General features: G+C 49.6%; 7 protein-coding genes across 7 annotated transcripts; 2 read left to right on the forward strand and 5 right to left on the reverse strand.

Moving 5' to 3' along the window:
• Positions 1–4: 4 nt before the first annotated feature.
• Positions 5–2,451, reverse strand: F5B22DRAFT_602562 (uncharacterized protein). Its single transcript, XM_047974672.1, has 4 exons — positions 1,368–2,451; positions 1,185–1,316; positions 790–1,136; positions 5–741 (listed from the first exon to the last, which is right to left on the reverse strand). Exons 1-4 carry the CDS (start codon positions 1,702–1,704, stop codon positions 727–729), a joined length of 831 nt encoding a protein of 276 aa, XP_047831915.1. The 5' UTR covers positions 1,705–2,451; the 3' UTR covers positions 5–726.
• Positions 2,452–8,895: 6,444 nt separating this feature from the next.
• F5B22DRAFT_101157 (uncharacterized protein) lies at positions 8,896–9,700 on the reverse strand. The gene has a single exon (XM_047968658.1). It carries the CDS (start codon positions 9,613–9,615, stop codon positions 9,049–9,051), a length of 567 nt encoding a protein of 188 aa, XP_047831916.1. The 5' UTR covers positions 9,616–9,700; the 3' UTR covers positions 8,896–9,048.
• Positions 9,643–11,288, reverse strand: F5B22DRAFT_602566 (uncharacterized protein; the record flags this gene model as incomplete). The annotated part of the gene is made up of 1 exon (XM_047974673.1): positions 9,643–11,288. A coding segment is annotated over exon 1 (1,277 nt), but the record flags the coding sequence as incomplete, so codon positions are not given.
• Positions 11,289–11,311: 23 nt separating this feature from the next.
• Positions 11,312–14,329, reverse strand: F5B22DRAFT_602567 (uncharacterized protein). The gene is made up of 5 exons (XM_047974674.1): positions 13,196–14,329; positions 12,748–13,139; positions 12,343–12,692; positions 12,029–12,229; positions 11,312–11,889 (listed from the first exon to the last, which is right to left on the reverse strand). The coding sequence occupies exons 1-5, from the start codon at positions 13,687–13,689 to the stop codon at positions 11,509–11,511; spliced, it is 1,818 nt and encodes a 605-aa protein (XP_047831918.1). The 5' UTR covers positions 13,690–14,329; the 3' UTR covers positions 11,312–11,508.
• Positions 14,330–14,628: 299 nt separating this feature from the next.
• Positions 14,629–16,232, reverse strand: F5B22DRAFT_101242 (acyl-CoA dehydrogenase family member 11). Its single transcript, XM_047968661.1, has one exon. It carries the CDS (start codon positions 15,833–15,835, stop codon positions 14,720–14,722), a length of 1,116 nt encoding a protein of 371 aa, XP_047831919.1. The 5' UTR covers positions 15,836–16,232; the 3' UTR covers positions 14,629–14,719.
• On the forward strand, positions 16,233–18,437 carry F5B22DRAFT_101241 (butyryl-CoA dehydrogenase). The gene has a single exon (XM_047968660.1). The coding sequence runs from the start codon at positions 16,630–16,632 to the stop codon at positions 18,004–18,006; it is 1,377 nt and encodes a 458-aa protein (XP_047831920.1). The 5' UTR covers positions 16,233–16,629; the 3' UTR covers positions 18,007–18,437.
• Positions 18,436–19,924, forward strand: F5B22DRAFT_101229 (SMAD/FHA domain-containing protein). The gene has a single exon (XM_047968659.1). The coding sequence runs from the start codon at positions 18,626–18,628 to the stop codon at positions 19,568–19,570; it is 945 nt and encodes a 314-aa protein (XP_047831921.1). The 5' UTR covers positions 18,436–18,625; the 3' UTR covers positions 19,571–19,924.
• The last annotated feature ends 2,566 nt before the right edge of the window (positions 19,925–22,490 follow it).

The following is a 22,490-nucleotide window of genomic DNA, read 5'->3' on the forward strand; positions in this document are numbered from 1 at the left end:
CGGGTGAGTTAGACGGCGTATCGAAATCTAGTGTTCTAGTATTAAATATCCTGTAACATTTAGTAAATCAGAGGTACAGACCCTGAACAAATCCGTAGGGGCTTTTGAAAACCGAATCAACGAAACAATACTACCGAGATGAGATGACTTCACCTGGCCGTCTTTGGTATCAGAGTCCGTCTATTGGACTAACGCAAATAATATACAGCAAAAAAAGCCCGTCGTGTTCATTGATACCTAGTCTTCTATTTAGGGGAATTCTCGCGAACTGAATCAGACCGCAGTTGTTCCTTATCAATTCAGGATCCGTCGCTAGATCGCGGCATCCCTATAATTATAGCCCTCACATAGACCGCTGATCGCTGCTCGGAGTCGTCTCTAGCTGAAATATCTCGGATGCTCCCGGGTCCTGGCCCTCTATAGGATTTGGAGAGGATTCCATCATGTAATGGGTATAAGGGTGATGCTCACCGTGAGGCAAGCGATCGAGAAAAAGGAGTGGACGGGTTATGAGTATCGGCTCGGGGTCTTGACTAGTGCTCATGCCGAACAGATTGCCTAGCGCCTGTTTTGTGCTACCCTTCAACACATGTATAACGCCAGGATCATTGAAATGGACCATCCAATGTCAAGTCAAGAGTAACCACCTTCAAACGCCATTGATGCCCAAAGGAGAAAATAAATATCGCGATATGGGATTTCGTCGTCTCGTTTGAAGGGTTGAAGTTACGCGTTTGTTACCTATTGATTGGGTCAGCAGAGTTGGTGAGAGGATGATTTGAAACATACCCTGAGGATGCGCCGTGAATAGTCCTGGTTATCGGCAATGCTACCGTCGCTCATGCGTCGGTTCATGACGGGGTCCATTCGCGAATCGGCGATCGACATACCACCGCTGCTACGAGGGGGTTTCCCTCCACTAATAAAGGCATTGACAGCGGCATTCCGGCGGTGCTCCTCCTCTAATTCGGCATTCCTCTTCTTCCGCAGATAGAAAAATGCACCGGCGGCGAGTGCTGTGGCGACAACCACTCCCACTACAACACCGACAGCGATACCGACAACATTTGAACTTCCCTTCTGCTTGTCATCTGAAGGGCTCTCTGAAGCCGCTGGAGCCGTTTCAGCATTGGTTGCTAAAGCCAATTAGTATTATGTTTATGCAGCAAGATAGAAACACGAACCCGATGTCTGAGATGTACTTGTAGAAGTAGAAGAGGACGAAGTAGAAGTGGATGAAGATTTTGGCGGGTCGGCCTCGGCAACGTTCACTTGCACACCAGTGTTATAGACCGTATAGGCACCCAGACCACCACCTGAGAGAGTTGTTAGCAAATGAAGGCGGATTTATAACAATATAAACATACAGGCTTGGGGGTCGAAGCCAGGACAAGGCTCATTGCATTTAGAATCATCGAGCAATGTACTCTTATGAGGCAATTTCGTGCCACAGTAGCATGCTTTCAAATAAGTAGCACCAACAGGCTTTCCCTTGTCACGACAAACAGGAGCACAATAGCCCTGAGCGTTGTATTTGTCGGTGCTGTCCAGCTTCATATCTCCTAGATCGGAAAAGCAGCCAGCGACTGTGTCGGTACCTTGAACTGGCTGCTCTGCGGGTAATTCAACGCCCTTCTTATCGGCCGTGACTGTGAAGGAGGCCAGGGCCAATACGGCCACGGTAGCAATCTGGCGAAGTGACATTGTGGATAGGTGAATGAATGAGACGAAATGGGGAAAAAGAGTTAAATAAACAGTATCAAATTTTTCTGGCGTCGGACCTCGAGTACTCGACCAACTTTTCGGTATAACTGCTCGCTCGACTATGTTTGCGTAGATAATTCTTCGACGTCGAGAATTTGCAAAGTCGGCTGTTACGCGGCGAGAGTCATGGAAACAAACGACACCCTTTAATCGTATCTGATGATTCTTTGCAGTGACGTCGGTCCCCTTTCTTCCTTGGTTAGAATACAAGAGGCAACGCGTCTGGTACACACAAAGGACAATCGAGACCGAAGCGAACGACTTGGACGAAAGGGTCTGTTGTCTATTGTTTAGGTCGACTTCGAATGGAGGGAGGGACTACCGCGGTGTCAAGCGATGGTCGGGATCGGGTAGCCGTCGACGTGGATGAGAATGGGAAGGTATAGGTGTTCTGTATGTCGTCGTGCTAGTCGGTCGACGACTCGTGGTCTTTGTGTTGTGTCGTACCTGTATTCGGCCTTGTTGACGACCTGGAGTGAATGGGCGACGTCGAAGGAAGGATAGCCAAGGGAGTGAAAGTGATAGTGGAAGTAGACTTTGTCGATGTTACGACTGGGGGAGAAAAAAAAAAAAAAGAACGAATTGCCCGGTATGAGCGAAATAGAGAGGGATACGAGGGAGTGTCGGGGGCAGATCTGGTACGAGGGTAAAGGAGTGAATGAGTGGTGTGCGTGTGCGTGTGAATGGATGGGAATGGGGGCTGTCCTCGGGAGGGCGGCTGGGCTGGGCTTGGAAAGGGGAGAGGGATCGCGGCCTGCACAGGCCCTCGTACAGTGCGGGCACGTTGTGAGCTGGACTAGATTGGCGGACAGCGAGCCAATGCTGGGCGAGGACGGCGAGATGAACAGTGGGACGGGAGCGCTGTGAGACGGGCAGAGACGGGGGTTGTATACTGGCTGGGTCTCTGTAAGTAAGTATGGTAGGCTGGTAGGAGGTACCTAAGGTCGTCTGATGGTAGCGATGACACAGTATCGAACACAGTGAGGATGGCACGAGAGGGTACAGACCCGCTATTGTGCTGGGGTGCTGGTGGGGGCAGAGGGGGATGCCGGGGTGGTGAGAGCCATGTGTTGCCTTATTGAGAAAGAGAGGCGAGGGGCGGATTTGCATGGGCGCCGAAAGACGAGCAATGAAGGGGGAGAGGATTTAATCATTGGAAAAAGGAGACCAATACTCTGACCAGTGCTCTGACCAGTACTGAACCTGAAATTCTTACAGTTTCTCTGCCGCCTTTTGCTTCGACATTATCAGGTTCTATGTACATTACCTACCTACAATATCTTGGTATAGTAAAGTGTATACTTTCTTACTACCTACCTACTATGTATGTTTAGTAAATCATCGTTCTTTTAACCTCATACAATGATTTGGCTTGAATGCTACCGGTACAATCGGGACAAATTGTACCTATCAGTATTTCAGTCTACCTACAGTACAAGGTACTTATGCAGCCGCTTAAGTAATCATCGCGCCCCCATGCAAATCGTACCTGTAAGTAGGATTGTACCTGCACTAGGTCACCCTCCATCAGCGTCGAGTTCCTTTTAGCGCCCACCACCTCCCGCACAAAAATGCATACTCAGTATAACTCTTTTGAATTGTTGCCCAGTACCTGCAGCGGTACCTACAGTAGCGCATATACTACCTACCTACCTAAGTAGATGTCAGGTACTGGAATTAAGGTGAGCACTGTACCTACAGTACATCACTTGTGCCTGCAGTTCTGCAGTGGATGGGCGGGCTCAACCTTGGAGCTGCCTAGCAGTGAATGGTGGATAAAATACTTACAGGCACAGGTTTGAGAACCTCCACAGCCAGTACCTGTACCCTGGTTCAGCCTACCTAGGGTACCTAGGCAAGCTCTTGCAGACTCACTCTTGTCCAATTAGGTAGCCACTCAATTAGCACACTGTTACAGGAACATCCAAGGAAGAGCCAATCAGCAGGCTCCGAATTGGCGCTGTCAAAGCTGTTTAGGGGACTATCGGGGCAGCGGGATTACGTACGAACCGCTTCCTGTTCTGGACTTGACTGGCGAGACTGGTGCAGTGGTCTCCATTGTTAAGAGGTACTAGCCGTACTATCAGTGCAGATCATAATTCAAGCTGCCGCATTAAGATTCTTGAACACAACTCCAGCTTACCTCAACTACAACGGCACAATCTACATGGCCAAGTGACAGTTACGAAGTAGTCAGTGTACTTATAAAGCTCAGGTGCCTTATTACTTACCTGAATACTAATAATTTTCTGCTCTAATGAGGCTATCAGGAGATATCTAGATTGTGTGTATTTGGGGCACCGGATCACCTGGGAATAAGTAGGTAGGTACCTACCGCCTACCTTACGGTTGTCAGACAGGTACATGTAGTGGGGGTAGTAGGTCGATACAGCACTGGAGTACTTAGTGTAAACGCCAGTGTCACACTACCTAGGGAGAGGTAACTGTTCTTGGGCAGCTACCAGCTGATCGGTTGCTCTTCAATCAGTTGAGCCAACAACCATCTCAAACATACTTAAGTACTTATGCCTTATCTGTATATGGGCACATACTTACATGTAAGTCAAGATTTGCATAGCTATTGTTGATCATCTCGCATCGCGTTATTCTTTATCTATTCGTTGATTTCGATATGTTACACTAATCGTCTATTTACTATTTTGGCACTTTCACTAGGTACCTAGTATACAAATCAAGTCAGGACCTACCTAGGTATTTAAAGATGTGTACATGTGCTGCTTGCTGCTTCGGAATGCGACCAACAGGAGGCCTACCCAACCCGAAACGCTTGTGCGCTAACCAGCACCGCATCTATCTCTCCACCCATTTGTTTCCAGAAGCAAAACAGGAAGCCCAGGCTGAGTCAAACATGATGTTCCTTTTCTTGTCTCTTGGCTCAGTGCATCCATCATACAGTACCTACTTAGGTATAAGGGCTGGGCATCGTTTGCTCTATCCCTTAACATGTCGCGCGTTGGGGGGGAATTGGCCCGATTATATCCAGCCGGGCGGATTCTACTAGTTCGATATTTACTTACTTGATCCAGACTCAGGGTCTCATCTACAGACACACCGCTCTTACGTGTAGACAAGCAAGTCAGACAAGCGACTGATTCCTAGTAACAAACAACAACATTCAACTTCCATCTACGGCCACTATCGCGGCGTTTCCTTGATATCCGTGTCAACCGCCGGCTGACGAAAATAGGATGACATGGTCCTTCGCGGCTCAAGTGGCTGCTGACGTACATATACACATACACACACACACTGCAGGGGAGCCATTTGGCAACCAGGGGTTAAATTTTTTTCTCTTCCTTCATACCAAAGCCACCCAACTCGGTGTCAAGGTTGCCATTTCTTCGTATCTAGCAATCTACGTACCTGGGTAGCTGCATGGTATCTACCTATCCGAGATTATATCAACGGCACAGCCACCAACGCTCCTATACTGCTGCAGGTGATTCTCGACAACATGTGTTTGCTGGGTATTTGCATGCCTACATTGTCCTGAGCTATTGTCATGTTGGCATTATAACTTTATTCGTAATCGGCTTATGCCGTCTGGGTCGACCGAAGAGTCTTGAATTGGACCTTGACTAGGACGTTTTACTCGTAAGATTGATTTGTACACTTAGTACACACCAGTCTTATCAGGACGCGCGTTACGTATGCCACTAATCATGGGTTTGCAGCGTCAATTCTCATGGCCACTACGTGTATACTCGGCTCTTTTCGCGGATTTCTCAACTTGATGAAGCCTTCCTTTGATCCTTAGTTGCCATGTTGCAAAACAAGCTACCTAATTATACCTTGCGTCCCAGAAGCTTTGCTGTCTTGAAACACCGTTACCTACCTAATTCAATGCATGTTACCTCACGTTGGGACAGCCCGGGAAGGTCGGCTCTAGGATCCCGGTAAATGGCACGTTTATTCGGAATGGGCGCTTTCTACTAAATAAGTATCCATCCCACTAGGCAAAGACTTGCATACTATGTACTTACATAGTAGTGTAGTATACTGGCGTACAGGCATTGTATTTCTATCTGGATACCGACATTCATCATGACTTCACTCCTTTTCAATCATGATATCTTGTAGTCATACGTGTAACAACGGAAACAGACCTCGTAACTATGTACATACCTATGTACCTATGTAAGTACAATTCACTTGGTAAATCCGAAATTTGCCCTCACAGCATCCATCACGATCGAGACCTTCTTGCTTCATTTTGACGTTCTCCACTGGAACCCGAAACATGGCGGAGTTCTTGGCAAGCCACCCAAGCCTTCGGTCTGCACTCTAGTATTTAGGCCCTTGGCGTTGCTGTCTTGCCTTTAGCCACAACTACAGGAGGAGTACTTCCGCTCTGCTTCCACGGCGGCCGAAATGCATTGCAGTACCTGAATGCATGCACTGTAAAATAACTACTTAGTACCTAGACGCATGTAGCTACGTGCGTTTAATTCTTTGTATCTATCTCCTAAAGGTCGGGGACTATCGTTGCCAGCAACAACGTCCTTGATAACGGACAGCACAACACAATTTCACAACAACAAAACAAAGACATATGAGAGATAATCGAAAACGCGCTGAGCATGACACGGACCACCAAGATGGGTTAGGTTCCCTGGACAATGGTCACAAACCTGTCTGGTAAACCAACAACAGCACGCACGCACCACCACCAAACTTGAACCAAGCCAGAGCAAATATGCATGCGTTGGCAGTGGATGAAATCCGGGGTGCATCACGGAGGCAATCCCGACGCCCTGAAGCCTCGGTGTACGAGATAACCGCTGGAGATCATACTATAGTCTAGAGTACGGCCGCAAGGAAGACCGGATGCGGGTACTCGATGCTCTATATTCCGTCGTCTGAACCTGTGTATGCGATCAAACGAGTCAGCGTTTTACACCCGGCAGAGTTCATGACTTTGTTGTCAGCGACGAACCTGGGTTCTTGTCGGGTTGAACTGAGTAGAATTAATGACACTCGGAAAGATATTAGTACAGCGTACATTTGTTCGCATTACTATGTGGTTTTACCGATGGCATGGTGGAATGAGTTTCTGACTAGCTAGGAAGCTTTCACTTTCACATCGCCATAGGTCAACTTCAATCCGTGACGGCTGCAGTCACCGCGCTGTAGGGTATAGTCGTTGTTTTTAGAGACATTACGCTACTCGCGAATAGTTAGGAGCCTGGAAGTATGGCCACCGCAACCTGCCTGAGTAACAGCTTCCTGTTCACTCTCCCTAGCGAGGATTCGATACAGGATCCAATCGGGCTATGGGAAATACTCATCCCGATCATAGGTGTTTCTCATTTTGATTTGGCGGTGTGGAAATTCGAATAGAGACGTCCGTGGGTTAAAGCATCGACAACTAAGGCCAAGCTTGCTACGGCCGCGCAACCGGGATCTTTGTGGTAGGCATCTCCCTCAGTAGGTGTTGCGGTATGCATCTAAGCTATGTCAATAGCTCAAATCGAACCAAGGTGTTGTTATAGGGCTCACTAGCTACTGGCCGGAAATACATTTCCGCACTGCGACATCTCAGGGAACTACGTAGAGAAGTATGAAATAGAAGTGCGTGAACGGATGTGAGAGGGTGAAGCTGAGATTCTACCTATCGCGTTCTCTGGTGATAACCTTACTTTTCTGATCATGTACGCCCCTGTCCTTCGTTGCCGTGACCCCGATATCACACCCTCTATATCCCCTCTTTTGTGTTCAACCAGATGTTGAGCATTAGGTCCAGCCAGTTTCGAAAACAGTTAAAAGGAACCAACACTCACAACTCAATGCCCATAAACCGGGCTTCTCAACAGGTACATGACTAATCGTCGGTTCAGGCCTGCGTCTCCTTCTGAACAGCTGTTGTGGTGCATCCAAAGGGGTATCACAAGCTAATTATCCTAGTTACCATCTACTACTATTTGTTCTACTCTGCACCAATCAAAATTTCCCCGCGCGCATTCCTGTAGCATAAGTATACCAGACCGATCGAATCATAACACTGCACTATGTAAGCAATGCGCCCGGAAATGAAACAGATACGTGTTACGACGGGATCTCTGTGCTTACTTGGGGACCGGACCGGTGGTACGATCATACATACCGCTGTCCGTGCCCGAAGGATCTGTCTGCAAGATTGGCCCCTTCACGGATACACCGGATTGAGGGATGGTTGTACGGCAGCTTTTGCCGGCGAGGTCGACAATATCGAGAAAGGCGTCCTTCGTTGCACGTGAGGAGTACAGCGGACTGGGCGGTGATCTCTGGGATGGCCATCGGCGTGTTGAGCTGCTGTTCATAAGGGTGGGCATGGCCTTATAAATGACTGCCTGGCGCCGTCTCCTCATCCGAGAACTCGAGCTGGTTCTGGTGGAAAAATTGACTTGCCGGTGCGCGGCTCGAAATGTGACTGCGGAAGCCGAAGTTAGCGTCTTCATTTGTGTAACAACTCCGTGCCTGCATTTTTCTTCAATGAAGGAATCGTTGAAGCCTACGATGTGAAATTTGCGTTGGCGTTTTCTGATATAAAGCAGGGATATCGTCTATTGGTCAAATACAGGTATGCGCGACGGTGCGTTTCGAAGCTGAGACAGCTGTACTCTCATTCTTGTAGACGCCTACGGCGTTTTCGACTGAGATGAACGGTTGCCGAAAAGTCTGAGAAGGAAGTTCTCTTCAGAAACGTGCGGACTGATTAGTCTGCGCTCGATTAGCTCTGTGCCTTCGTACACAAGCTGGACGATGAGTTCTGGTCACGGCTCGCCTCCGAGTTGGTCACATACTGTGTCGAGGATTTGTGTGCGCGCTCATTATCGTCGCCTTGTCAAGCGTCCCGCTTGGACTGGCGCTGGCGTATTATATCAACTGGCCACCTTGTCTTCCAGCGTCATGCGCTGCAGCAGGTCATTGACTTGCTCGTTCGTGGACGTGGGAGGTTGTGGTATACGGGCGAAGTAGCATTTGTGGAAACATTCTGACGACCAATTCTCGTTATTGTATGCTGAGCCGAGAGATTCCATGGCTGCCACTATGTTTCTACAGGGTCCAAAGCTTAATTGTTAATTGGATTACGGGGAAGAGAGAATAGGGCAGATATATAGCAACACCCTGAAGGGCCGTTATTGCACAGGTAACCTATGAGTATTTGCTCGCTACAATGTAAGTAAGATAGTGGAAATTCCCCTTCTCGTAGGATATTCGGGTATGTACTCGCTCGACATGCGATCTCGCCTGGGTTATATACAGATGATAGAAGACTTGGCTTCAAATCTTGCTTCGCGGGCCTCCGTCGAGAAACTTGATGGGTACCGGGACATGTACAGCACGAAGCCATTCCGCGAATCCTTTGCCTAGAGAGTCTAACTTAACAGAACTGCTCACGCCTCTACCCAGGGCACCGTAGACGACGAAGTGCACAGCTCTTATCTTTGGAAACTCAACACGCTCAACGTGGAACCAATCCTGCCAATCGTCACCCATCAGCTCCTTCAGTCTGTCCCTCGTCAAGAAGCTTCGCAGCCACTCCCATACCTCGGCATTGTCGTATATCTTACGCGGCGTGAACCCAACGTTCACATTGGCGCCCTTATCCCCTGATCGCGCGAGGATAACGTCGCCGAATGATATGCTTCTTGACGGCCCGAACGAAGAAAGCGCACGGGGCGAGACTGGGTCGTAGTTCGCGCGTGGCGCTAAATTTTCCGTGATACGCGGTGGACCGACGACGAGGCGGTCCTCAACTTCCCCTCCACCTCCTATAATATTGATGGACTCTTCTATCCGATCCTGGGCTACCAGGGCAGGGAAGTAAGCAAGAAACGGAATTGGCATGGAAATCGTTCGCGTGTCTAGCGTGCAGTTGAGGCCGGGGAAATGTTGCACTGGCGAAGAGTAAGGAACTTGTTGATAAAATCGCGGAAAGGGGGATGTCACTCACTGAAAATATACCACATTGCTCGGTGAACGGCTCGCACAGTCTCGGCACGCTGTGCTTGTACGACTATACGTAAGTATGTGGTAGCTTCTAGCTGGGACCGCGGATTCTCTTGCGGGACACCGACACGCTGAAAATCAAGCAGGTCGATATCCTTCATCACTCCCCATTCTTCTAGCTGTGTTCGCATCTGAGCTTCTTGGAGGTCATATTTGTGCTTCGTGGCGTACCCTGTCGCGTTGAGGGTGACCTCGCCTTGCCATCCACCACGGTAAAATACTGCCAATTTCGTTGTTGGTGGAGGTGGATAGCCCTTTGCGCCAGATACGTGAACACAGTTAGGACGGATTTGGCGGACTGACACATTAGAGATATCTGCCTTAACGTCGCTGTTCAGATATATGTTGCCTTGCAGCTCATACAACAGCTGACATTTTACAACCTCCTCGGTGACGAACCCGTTTAGCGCCTCATGTTTTGTTATGACAGACTCTCCATTCTCCGCAATCTCGGCAATAGGGCAGCCTAGATGTAGCAGTTGCTGAACGGTGTATTGGTCAAAGCCGGCGAAATTCCCCCCAGTTCCGTATGTAGAGCATTCAATCAAATGGCCGGCGACCAGCGCCCCTGCTAACTTGTCGAAATCGTCGTCTTTCCAGCCGTACCACCATTGCGCTGCACCCATGACGGGTGATGCATCGGCAACTCGGCCGCAGATGATAATGTCGGCACCCTTTTCGAGTCCACGTCGAATTGCACGACATCCCAGGTACGCGTTAGCGACTATGATTTTCTTATGCGGGTCATGTAGGAAGTTGTATGTATCCTTGGCTAGTTTGACTTGGTCGTTCGTCGCATCGAAATGCGGGAGCTGGCCGTTGCTATCAGGCTTGAGGATATCATGAACGATAGGCAACAGATCGTCTCCCTCGACATAGGCGACTTTGAGGTTGTACCCCTTTTCGCGAACCGTCTTGTGAGTAACCTCGGCTAGACCTTTAGGGTTTAGGCCGCCACCATTTATTACCACTTTGATTCTCTTCTCGTTGATAACCTTGAGTGATAACTGAAGGCCTTCGTACGCTGAGGGTACGTAGCCTGGATGCCCACCCCTGGCATATGCTTCGGCGTAATGCGCTAAGTTTGCCTCTGCTAGGTAGTCACCGGTGATTACATCGACAGGACCAGCAGTCGCCTGTGCGAGCATCAGGTCGCCCGGGTCGGGCGTGGCACCAGAGCAGTTGGCGATGCGGATGGGTCGTCGTACTGGAGCCATGGAGCTATAACTGTTTAGGGGAGATTGGATAAGGTACGGACAACCTAGAACTGAATGTTAACCTCGCAAACTGGATACTTTATACATATTTATATGATCGCAGCCATGTATTCACTGTTACCCACTGATACAATGTTTCCCCGGATGTAACTTCACCGCACCCCGCGCGAATGCCCACAACCTGGTTCACAAAACTTGGGGTATTGATATCATGTTACTGTGTTTCTCCGCACTACGAAAATCCCAACCTAGGTTTGCAGGGATGAGAAGCCTCGGTTGACGATTATCTTGATTGAGTCACTAGAGTTAGTATTACTGCTGTGCCTCTAAGCACGACATTCCTAATGTTGCACATCAGATCTAACTGAGATATATTATATCTCACAGTGAAACACTACGTAACCTTTGTGCCGATAGCTCTATCAAATAGCCAATATCCTGTCTACTTCATATGATCTCATTCACGCCCATCTCACATCAATATTCACTGTACCCTTAATCGCACTTCGTGTCCTCATCCCGCAACGCGACACAGCCTCCCATTCTGCGAATTAGGGTACCCATCGACAGCTTGTACTTCCCAAGCTTCACTGCCGACGGTCGTGGGAGCCCAGAATACGCCTGTCGGATCCCACTTTCGCTTGATCTCTAGCAACCTCTCGTAATTCGCGCCGTAGAAAGCTTGCTGCCAGTTCGGCTCGCCGGGGTCACCCTCGTTCATATATGAGCCTGCACCAGGCGACACATCGCGGAGCAGAGACATGTATCCTTGCATTAAGTTGTTTCTGTCGATCGCTTGTTGTGCCGTGAGCCCGTCGGGCTGCACATCCATCAGCATTGCGTGCATGCGATTCTTCCTCCAGGCTGGTATGACTGCGCTATTGCTGCCTGGCCACTGTATACACTCGGAATCAGCTAATGATATCCCGAACATGGCTGCCGAGTATCCCAGATGAATAGAACATTTCTAAGGCATTGTATTCATATGAAAGAAAACGTAGATTGATGAGATATCAATGGTTATAGTTACTTACTCCCGCCACCTCCTCAGTCGGAGACGTTAAGGTACCGTGGAAGTAGAAGTCATTCTCAAAGCCTCCCTCGACAGCTTTCCGGATGGCTTTCATGGTTTGATTGAAGAGGTCGTCATCCTCCCAGTTCTCCCGGGGTAATAGACGAGATCTGTATCTGGTGTTGACTGGTCTATCGCCTGTTCCGCCGCGCGGAGAACCATACTGCAACACTCGGAATCAGTAATTACTTTTATGAACGTATCATCGTATCAGACGAAAATCTGACGTATAACATAGCCGCTATCAAGGGCGTGATGTTTTGAAGCAATACTGACTGGTCTCGCTGTCCCTATCGTAGGATTTGATATGCTGATGCCAACTCTTGTCAAAGTGTCGTACAACGGCTGCATAAAATTGTGAGCTACGGTGGACGCCATCCCGGGAAATGAGCTGCTTGTGGTGAACCGATAGGTGTTGTTCTCCATCGGATAGATGTAGCTGAAGCCGTAACCGCCGGCGTCGAGAACATCCGCAGCGAACCGGTAATACGCGGCGACACCCTGCCAGAACGTCTCGACATCGCGTACAGTGCCTGTATTGGAGACCGTAAGACTAAGTGATGACGACGATATGCTGATAGGCGGATACGCTTTCATGACTGCCGAGATGAGAATCCCGTAGGTTGCTGCTGGCTTGTCAGTAGCTGGTTTTCAAGTCATCCTGCGGTCCAGTTGAATTACCTCCGCCTCCTCCACGCATCGCCCAGAACAAGTCTGTATTCGTGAAAGGGTCAGCAGTCACTAGATTGCCGTCGGCCGTGACCACCTCGAGCGATAGAGCCTGATCAGCGCCTAACCCGAATGTCGAAGTAACGGTGCTGTGTCCGCCAGTGCTTAGCCATCCACCAGTTCCGCCAACGGTGTTGCACCCGGCTGCGACAACGCTGATGTTGTTGGCTGCCATGAGATTGGAGACTTCCCAGGCTTCAACGCCCGATCCGATCCGGACTGCCATCCCACTGTACTCGCCTATCTGATAAGAAGGAATGAACTCGGTACGCTTCAACCAGTGTGTCCAGACACTAAGCGACCCTGCTCCCACTGATCTTCCTCCAAAGTCATGTCCTGTGTTCCTGTCCAATAACACTGATCAGTTTCAGGGATAGCTTTCTGATGATACCGAACGTACTTGATCACTAAGCGAATGTTCTTCTCTCTTGCAAAGTTCACGGCACCCTGAACGTGTTTGGCAGACGTAGCGTTGACGACGTATTCGGGGAAACCTCCTCGGGTACAATTCCCAGCAGGGGTAAGAGTAGCCACACAAGAACTTCCTTGAGTCCATTGCGCTAACTCCGTAAGGGGATCGTCGAGCCAGAATCGAGTTGACGAGGTACCACTGACCAGGAACTGGCATCGGGTCTGGTCGAAGTCAGGACCAGGGTAGCAGGCAGAACCTGCGGGCTTCGGCTTCAGTAGAACGCCATCTATAGACTCGTTCAGCCTCGCCCATTCACTTTCAGATGGCCATGTGGTGTCTCCGGGAAAGACCTTGCATTCTGGGTCGGCACGAATTGAGGGTCTAGCTGTAGTACGACTGGTCCCTTCATATGGTGTTGCGCCGTTCGCTCTACTTGCGAGGAAGAGAAGATAGAGAACAAAAAGGTGATGCCGTGTACGCATATCTGACTGAAAATGAAGATATTACTTGAGCTTGCTGGTTGGCTGACTACTTCCAGGGGGTTCACGGTCGACGCCCTCATCTTGACGGTAGAGCGTTGCGAGCTCTTGTAGTTTTCACAAGTAGCTGGGCACCGCGGTTCCTTCGACTAGCTGAAAGTCGGATCGTAGAATACTGCAGCTTGGCCATTATTATTCATGAATTGGAAATGTTCTAGAAAACGATTCTCGGCCTCCCAACAATTTGTCCCAACGGCGAAGAAAGACATTACGGAATTCCTTGTCAGTGTAGTCGCGATGATAAGCGCTCTGGGGATGGTAGCATCGACGTAACTCCATTGCATTTTATTGTCCGAATCTCGACCGTGGGTTTGGGCCGGGCCATGTTCCCGGAGTGTCGCCTTCTCAGTTTGTTGTTGGAAGCCAATGAAAGTCTGCAGTCCCTTAAGCTAAACAGAGCAGCGCAAGACAGACTACCAACGAGATGTTGATGTAAGCTACCTGATAGAGGCAATGATCTTCAAGGCTGGACATTGGAGATGGATTGGTAATCGTTTTGTTCATCCCGTGATGCCGTCTCATGGGGTAGACAGACGATAAGGCACGGTGCAATCCCGAACAAGGTCAGGTGCCTTTTGTGGCTCTGATTCCAGTATTAGTGCTACCTAACTGAATAGAATAGAGAAGTCTATGCGTTGGTAGGACGTGAGAAACATTTAGGAACACTACCTACTCATTCTACTTTCTTAAGTGTCAGCCAACAAGTGCCTTCATTCAGAAGACACACTTCGAGCACCGAATTGATTGGCCATAGGCTCAGATATAGATTGAGTTTTATTTCACATATCTAGTTGTTAACAGGCAAGGCAGCTGAATGCGCCAAGTATACCCGTGATGCCACATAATGCAAACACTACACTTCAGCTAAACTATACCGGCTTAGACAACAACCAGGCCGCAATGTACTAGTAGTACAGACTGAGCCGTAAAATGAATAGATCTTACTGGTAATAGGTTCCTTCTACTTGATCGCTTATAACTTCGCAATAGCACCCAGTTTCTTGTGCTTCTCTTTCTCTTTCTCTACTAGAGACCACGCAATCTCTCCCAGAGGTTTGAATGACTGAGCATACGCTTGGGCTTCGGCGCTGCTCGCCTGCCGTGTCGCATATCGTGCGGCGATTCCCTGACAAATGGCCGAGTTCCGGAAAACACCAAATGCTAAAGCCCAGTGCATTTCGGGCCGAGGGTCCCATCCCGCAGTCTCTTTATACCACATTAGGATCACATCAGGTGTAGGAAGACCAGGCGTCGCTCCAGGCCGGAACGCATCTGCTGTGCGATTGTATGAACCAGCTGCATCCTGCGTATAATACGGCGTGAGAAGGTTTGCGAGATCCGACAGCGGATGGCCAACAGTGCTCATTTCCCAGTCTAGGATCCCGATGACCCGCGGTTCTGTCTTATGGAAGACCAAGTTGTCGAGTTTGAAGTCGCCGTGGACCAGCGTTGCACGTTGTTGCGGCTGGTGGCTCTTGTCTGCGAAGAACTGCAGCATCTCATCAAAGTGTGGAAGCTGGCCTACGGGCTCTTTAGTGTCAACGTCAACAGCCTTTGATTGAGCGGTACATATCTGCTTCCACGTCGCTAGCTGGCGGTCGTAGAAGCCCTCACTCTTGCCGTAAGACTCCAGTCCGTGATTTCGGAAGTCTACATTATGGAACTTGGCCAATGTCTGGACTGCAGCACGCCACAGACTTGTCCGCTCTTCGGCCGAGACATTAGGCACGGATAGGTCCTCGAAGATGCGGCCGTCTAGGAATTCCATGACATAAAATGGTGTGCCTATCACTGTTTCATCCTCGCAGAGACAGTACGCTCTAGGTACGGGTACGTCTGTAGGACCAAGCGCGGCGATGATGCGGTGTTCGCGCTCGACCTTGTGGGCAGCCTTTGACAGCAGCTTTCCCGGAGGCTTCTTGCGCATTACATATTTCTTGTTGTCCGCCGAGGTCAATTGATATGTCGGGTTCGACTGCCCAAAGCCGAATTGTTTCACATCCAACGGCGCCTTGATCTCGGGGACATGTCGAGCCAGGTATTTTTCCAGCGCCTTGACGTCAATCGGATGTCTCACACGTCCTGCCATGTTGTCCGTATGGCACCGCCTCGCTCATACGTGTGAGAATTGTGGCAAATAAGACACTCCAGCAACGCCGTGTACACGCTTGATGATGATGCACGCTTTGTAGACCAGAAAACCGAGTGACCGAGTGAGAGCAGGTATGGCGTTATCACATCTCGATGTTTTGAGTTGAAACAAGAGCCACAGATGTCGTGGCCAGCAGTCAAACCCTGTCTGTATTGTACACATAGGTACAAATAGGTATCATCATGTAGGCTGGAGAGCGGGAGCCGAGGCACAAAGATGACAGACGGACACTAACGAAGAGACTCGGCTTCTCCGTGCGTTTTTGGAATGCGGGGCTAGCGTGGCCTGACCCTTGCTAATGCTGGGATCCCCGTGCCGACGCGGTCAGTACTTCGTAAGTAGAGTAAGCCGTCTTTGATCTGACAGGAGCCTCTTCTCTTGTCCGAGGCGGTCGTGTTGGGATGACTTCACATCGTTGCCTTGGAAGCGTGTATCGATCTCTTCGTGTACGGTATTCTCGGAGCTATGATGGACTCTGTATCGTGTCGGTATTGGTTGAAATCGAGTGTGAGCAAAGGACCCTAGGGTACTTACTTAGGTGCCTACTCGCCTAACTAAGATTGTTAGAGTGGTTGTGATAGGTGAATGAATGAATCCCAGCCACCGCTACTGTGGGCAGAGTGTGTGGGTGAGGGACCCAACCGGTTCGGCTCTACCCAAGGTTGGGCAGCTTTAAGGTCACAATCGTTATTACAGTAAACATTTACCTCCAGGTTCATTTCTAAGTGACCATGAACTTCGAGCTGCCCTCTGATTTACAAGAGTATATCGCCAGATTAGACAGCTTCGTAGCCGCGCAGATCCTGCCGCTGCAGCACCAGGACGACAATAACCGCTTCTTCGACCACCGCCGCGAACCCTCGCGGACACAGTGGAATAACGGCGGCCTTCCCACGCCAGAATGGGAGGCCATTCTCGCTCAGGCCCGTCGTAAGGCGGACGAAGCTGGTTTCTATCGCTTCCCGCTCCCCAAAGAACACGGTGGCCATGGCCACAAAGACACACACTTGTGGATGTGCGCGTTGCGCTATCACATGGCTTCTCACCCCGTCTATGGCGGCGGCCTGGGTCTCGCCAATGACCTGCAGAACGAGCACAGCGTGGTAGGCAACTTCCCGGATTTCTTGATGCTCTATCATTGGGGCAGCCCGCAGCAAAAGGCCGAATTAATCCCGGCGCGCCTCGCAGGTAACTTCCGGATGACTTTTGGTTTGACTGAGATTCGCCACGGCACCGATGCTACCTATATGGACACGCGTGCCTCCGAGTGCATCCTCCCAGATGGCCGAAAGGGCTACAGGATCCGAGGAAACAAGAAATGGCAGACGGGCGCGCATTCAGCGACTCACTTTTTGATCTTTGCTCGCACGTCTGACCACACCGGATCATCCCGCGGCATCACGGCTTTTATAGTGCCCCGTGATACCCCAGGCATTACGATCAAATCATTCGAGTACACTCTCAACATGCCTACGGACCACGCGACGCTCAATATCAATGATGTACTAGTACCCGCGTCTGCCATTCTCGGGCCGCTCGACAACGGTCTTGCAATTGCACAGACATTTACACACGAGAACCGAATCCGGCAGGCAGCCAGCTCGTGCGGGGCAGCAAAGTTCTGCATTGACCGCTCGATTAACTATGCCCGCGACCGCGTCGTCTTTGGGAAGCCACTGTCTGTAAATCAGGCCATTCAGTGGCCACTCGTCGAGCTTTCGACGCAAGTCGAGATGTTGCGTCTTTTGATCCTTCGAACAGCGACAGAGATGGACACCGTACAGCGGAAATATGAGGGCAACACGCAGATGCCGCCGTGGATTGCCATCGAGAAGAAGTTAGGGCACAAGATTAGCATGTGCAACTACTATGCCAACAGACTTGCCACGCAAGCTGCTGACAATGCCATCCAGGTCCATGGGGGCAACGGATATAGTCGTCATCAGCCTTTCGAACATATCTGGAGGCACTTCCGCAGATACAGAATCACTGAAGGTAGCGAAGAGGTGCAGATGAGGAAGGTAGCAGGTTACTTGTTTGGGTACAAGAACACTGGACTGGACGAGAAAGATCTAGGAAAAGCTGGGCATGGCACGCCTAAGCTATGATTTATGAACACGATGTTATAACTAGGGGTACTAATCACCACTACCCCATATACCCTACTGAAGATTCTCACAGAGATAAAAAATCTAGCGACAAGTAGATCATGCAATAATTATGGAAACCAGATGATGAGCGGCCGAGTATAGCATCCTCTGGTTCGGCCTTAAGCAGGGTGTAACTATTGTGGATTGAGTAGAGACAATAACAAGATATCTGACAAGGGAGTCAGAGCGGTTAGCAACTTATGCTGAAATGAGCCTACTAGCAAGGAGGCAGATGCGAGCTCAATTCATTATTACACAAGTTTGCCTGACTATGAAGTCGCTTCTCTTTACATTGGATTGTTGTTGGCCTTGTGCGATCTATGAATGACGTAGTTGTCGCGAGCAAGTTAGAAGCACCAATAAGTGAGTAAAGTGTTTAAATACATATCTGACCGGATTCGGGTAAGCAAGAACCTAGATACCCAGTATATGTAGAATGGGATATGTTTGTCTTCTCAACTTTTTGCTGTGACCTTGGAGATTATAACTTTGTCTAACGATCGGAGTTCGTTGTTACAGGTTATGCTCCATGAAACCCTAATTTACTTCTTCAGAAAACCGAGTAACAAATCCGACAATGGGCTTGGAGACATCGCCTGTGAGATCGAGTCGCCGTCCTCGCGACCATTCTAATGAGCGCCGCCACACGCGACACAGCGCTAGCCGACCCTCGCACCGCGACGACTTCGATAACCGAGATGGAAGAAAGAGAGACCGGTCTCGCGAGCGATCTAGAGGCAGGTCTACAGATACAAGGCGCCGCAGACGGTCCAGATCCCCTCGCGATTCCAGCAGGCGTCGGTCGCGTTCTCGAGAACGTCGGCCGGAAAGAGAGAGGCAGCACAGAAGAAAAAAATCACACGATTATGACAGACACGACGACAGAAGCTACAGGGGCCGTCGAGAAGGCGACGGTGGACGTGACTCTGAGGACCAAGACAACAGTGGCAAACAAGTCATAAGGCGTAACGGCCCATTGCCTTCTCAGACTGACTCCTTTGCCCTGACCAACGGGGAGGAGCCTCCTAAGCCTAAAGAAAAGCCGAATTTTGGAAATTCTGGCACTCTCGCTGCTGCATCAAATTCAGTCACACAGGCAGACGGTTCCACGACTGTATTGAAATACCACGAACCCCCAGAGGCACGCAAGCCTTCGCCAAAGGACCAATGGAAGTTGTTTGTTTTCAAAGGGGAGGATATTATCGACACTGTCCCACTTAGCAATCGTAGTTGCTGGCTAGTTGGAAGGGACACAGCTGTAGTTGACATGATGGCCGAACACCCCAGCGTGAGCAAGCAGCATGCTGTGATCCAATTCCGCTACATCGAAAAACGCAACGAATACGGCGACAAGCTTGGAAAAGTCAAGCCGTACCTTATTGATCTTGAGAGTGCCAATGGTACATCACTCAATTCCAAAAAGGTACCACAAAGTCGGTATCTGGAGCTTCGAGATAAGGACATGATCCAGTTTGGTCAAAGCACCAGGGAATACGTCTTGATGCTTGCGCCGAAGGACTAAGGCTAAACTAAACGTATAGTTGAAGCATCACTATTCTCATCACGCCATCTTGACGTTGTATATGCCTAGATGCAACACACCAACTCGTATTTTTTTTTGGGAACATATTCACAGGCTGGAAGTCTCGCCGTTCTTCTAGTATCGGTATATGCTCTGTAGAGCGCAGGCTCCTTGATCGGGAAGCCGGAACGAGGCTCCAGCATCTCGTCAACTCAACATCCTTATCCACCGAAGGAATCGGCTTCACAAAGAACGAGGCTATCATCGGTATGACTCAGTGGGGCAGTGTCTCATTTCTCGCCAGTTGAGGATTCTAATTGCCTGGAATACTCCTTTACGTCTGTTGCTTTACAGTACCGCACCTATTTCGGGGCGGTTACTCAAGGATAACCACAAATACATAGCCCTCTAGTGCGAATATCGGCGAGCTGGGACGTGGCCCTATACTATGAGCAGGGTCAAAAGTTTGTGATGGTGTCTGAATGTTTAGTGGGTGGTGACACTCAGTTACATTGGTAACGTCCCACCGTGCACCACCCCCACGTCCAACATGTGACAAAGGATGAGTTCAACAGTTCCTGCATATATGCATCCAACACACGGATAACGCACGGTTGCGCGCGGCGACGAACTAAGGCAACGGTTGGTTAGCGGGCCTCCCTGCTAACCGCCGCCGAATCTTGGGTGCTGTGCATCAACCACACCTCGACGGAGATAGTGCAAACGACGAGCAGGGCACCGCTAGAATATCCCGGTTAGCTTTGTGAATGAACGGCAAGCGAAGGGAATCCCTATTAGTCACACGGACGAGTCCGAGATATAGTGGTGGGGTGATGCCAGCGCGCGAAACATACAGTACAGTACTTCCCTGGAAGCGAGGTGAACCCGTTTTTTCCCTGTGAAAAGTGATGTGTAACCTATATCGCATTGCTAATAATACGAATAAAGATGGGGACTTGACAAATAGTGAATCAGTAGAGACCCAAAAGTACATCACAGGTCTTGATCGAGTTCGTGGCTCAAAGAAGCTGTCATTTTCGCCGTTTCCTAACACAAGGTGAGAAGAGCAAGGAATATCGCGGTTGATATTGGCACTGAAGATCAATGCAGCCTAATGAGATCTGGCAGGAACAGTCACCGACCGGGCTGCATCTGACGCATAGTACCAGGATTCCCCGGCATTTCTCGCATGCCAATGACGCCGTTTGTCAGCGGACGCTAGCAAGCCTTGCTGCCGCTTCATGCATCCAAGACAACGATGGCTGTGCAGCGACTGTGTAGGTAACTAGATATTAACCTACCTACCTAGGTAAACTAATATGTAACGTCTGAAGTAGGGACTGTACTCATGCCGGATACGGCAAACTTCTTACCGAGATCGAGAGCGGGATGGGCTGCGCGTTCAACGAAAGACGTGCTTTAGATCTCTGTTGTGCCACGAACTACGCGCGTCTAGAACCCTCAAGTGATATATGACATTTCCCTCGCTTTTACGTTCCGGTGATATGATGCACAAAGAACCTGAACCATCTTGCCGCAGCCGCTATCGCTTAGGACCATCCGCCAGTGGTCCCGCGAACAAAAACAGGAGCGCGTGTGTCTCTGCTGAGTTCAGCCAACCTCGCACAAAACGTCTTGACAAGCTACTATTTGGGCAGCTCAAAGTGCTTACAGGAGGTATGCAACACAACGGCTGAACCACATTAGCGGGAGCCCTCCAACGACGAGCCTGGTAGATGGATGGTAAGTTACATTTAGCACATACATCAACATGTATACATGCTACTTAGACTTAATCGGGGGTTTGATTTCATCCGACTTCCTTGAAATCGGTCTTGGAAGATATACCGATGCCAATTTTTATGGCTTTCTGTCTTTCTCTGTCGCTCGCCCGACACCCATTCGGCATACGTCGCGAGTTCAGACCTCGTATGTCTTAGTCTTCACAACCCACACTTCATGTCGGTTGAAGTCGGACTCGATTAACTTGGCGAACGGGGTTTACGGAGACTCAGAGCTCTCATCACCGCGATTCACGGATCACGATATATGTGAATTTCACATGTTTGATGTATCACGACGATGGGATTGGCTAGCTGCTTTATCCCATATGTGAAAATACCATGCATGAGTTTGGGAACGAACGGCAGGCTTCGGCATTTCGTGCAGAGAATGTGGTGGGTTAATAGTATCACTTTCATCTACCATCACAACCACCCACACTCTCAACTCATCACCGCCACAGCCATGACGTCGTGCAACGCAACGGTCTCTGAGGATACCCCCGGATTCAGTTACATCGTGACTATACTGAACTGAGCGCTCTAAGCACTGACCTAGAGTAAGTACATGTATGTAGGTGTCTAGGTACTACGAGCGGAGCCCGGGTGTCTAGTATGCTTGGAGCAGGTGAGTAAGCAAGTTGGTGTTTCACTTCGCGAAAGGTGGCATTGCTTATATTGGAGCTACCCAGGTACTGCGGCCTATATTTTAATTGATGGAGGTGGGCCGCCTGATGGTGGCGTGCCTCGTGTTGTGTGACAACGGTAAGAGAAAAAAAAACGGGCGACCGAAAAGCGACATATTCTCTGATCCAGGTACATACATCTATTTCAGGCACTGTCTGTAGGGATTGTAAGTACTCATTAACACTCCTTTTGTGTCGTTATCTTATGCCAAGTCCCTTTGAGACACTACCTATGTTTAGAGGCAACCAATTCCCAACTTCGAATATCTCGTACGCAGCAAGCTACTGTATTATGTAGTCGCGGAGTTGCGTCGATGATGCATCCTGTGTCTTTCCTCACTATCGGCGCCCCTGCATATCAACTGCCGGTCGTGCTTTAGTATGCTGTGTGTAGCCTGTAGCATCTTTAGTGAGCTGCTCAGGTTCTGTGCCTTGGATTTGAACTGGTGGATC

Source organism: Xylaria bambusicola (assembly GCF_022495145.1).
Source record: "Xylaria bambusicola strain CBS 139988 unplaced genomic scaffold F5B22scaffold_15, whole genome shotgun sequence".
In the NCBI taxonomy this organism is placed as follows: Eukaryota; Fungi; Ascomycota; class Sordariomycetes; order Xylariales; family Xylariaceae; genus Xylaria; species Xylaria bambusicola.

Bases quoted from the DNA above. Each gene is read 5' to 3' on its own strand.
- F5B22DRAFT_602562 (XM_047974672.1), bottom strand. From the start codon at position 1,704: ATGTCACTTCGCCAGATTGCTACCGTGGCCGTATTGGCCCTGGCCTCC. The intron at 1,317-1,367 runs GTATGTTTATAT...CAACTCTCTCAG, and splicing joins TGGCTTCGACCCCCAAGCCT to GTGGTGGTCTGGGTGCCTAT. The intron at 1,137-1,184 runs GTTCGTGTTTCT...AATTGGCTTTAG, and splicing joins AAGTACATCTCAGACATCGG to CAACCAATGCTGAAACGGCT.
- F5B22DRAFT_101157 (XM_047968658.1), bottom strand. From the start codon at position 9,615: ATGCCAATTCCGTTTCTTGCTTACTTCCCTGCCCTGGTAGCCCAGGAT.
- F5B22DRAFT_602567 (XM_047974674.1), bottom strand. From the start codon at position 13,689: ATGCGTACACGGCATCACCTTTTTGTTCTCTATCTTCTCTTCCTCGCA. The intron at 12,693-12,747 runs GTAATTCAACTG...ACAAGCCAGCAG, and splicing joins GATGCGTGGAGGAGGCGGAG to CAACCTACGGGATTCTCATC. The intron at 11,890-12,028 runs GTAAGTAACTAT...GAGTGTATACAG, and splicing joins CGACTGAGGAGGTGGCGGGA to TGGCCAGGCAGCAATAGCGC.
- F5B22DRAFT_101242 (XM_047968661.1), bottom strand. From the start codon at position 15,835: ATGGCAGGACGTGTGAGACATCCGATTGACGTCAAGGCGCTGGAAAAA.
- F5B22DRAFT_101241 (XM_047968660.1), top strand. From the start codon at position 16,630: ATGAACTTCGAGCTGCCCTCTGATTTACAAGAGTATATCGCCAGATTA.
- F5B22DRAFT_101229 (XM_047968659.1), top strand. From the start codon at position 18,626: ATGGGCTTGGAGACATCGCCTGTGAGATCGAGTCGCCGTCCTCGCGAC.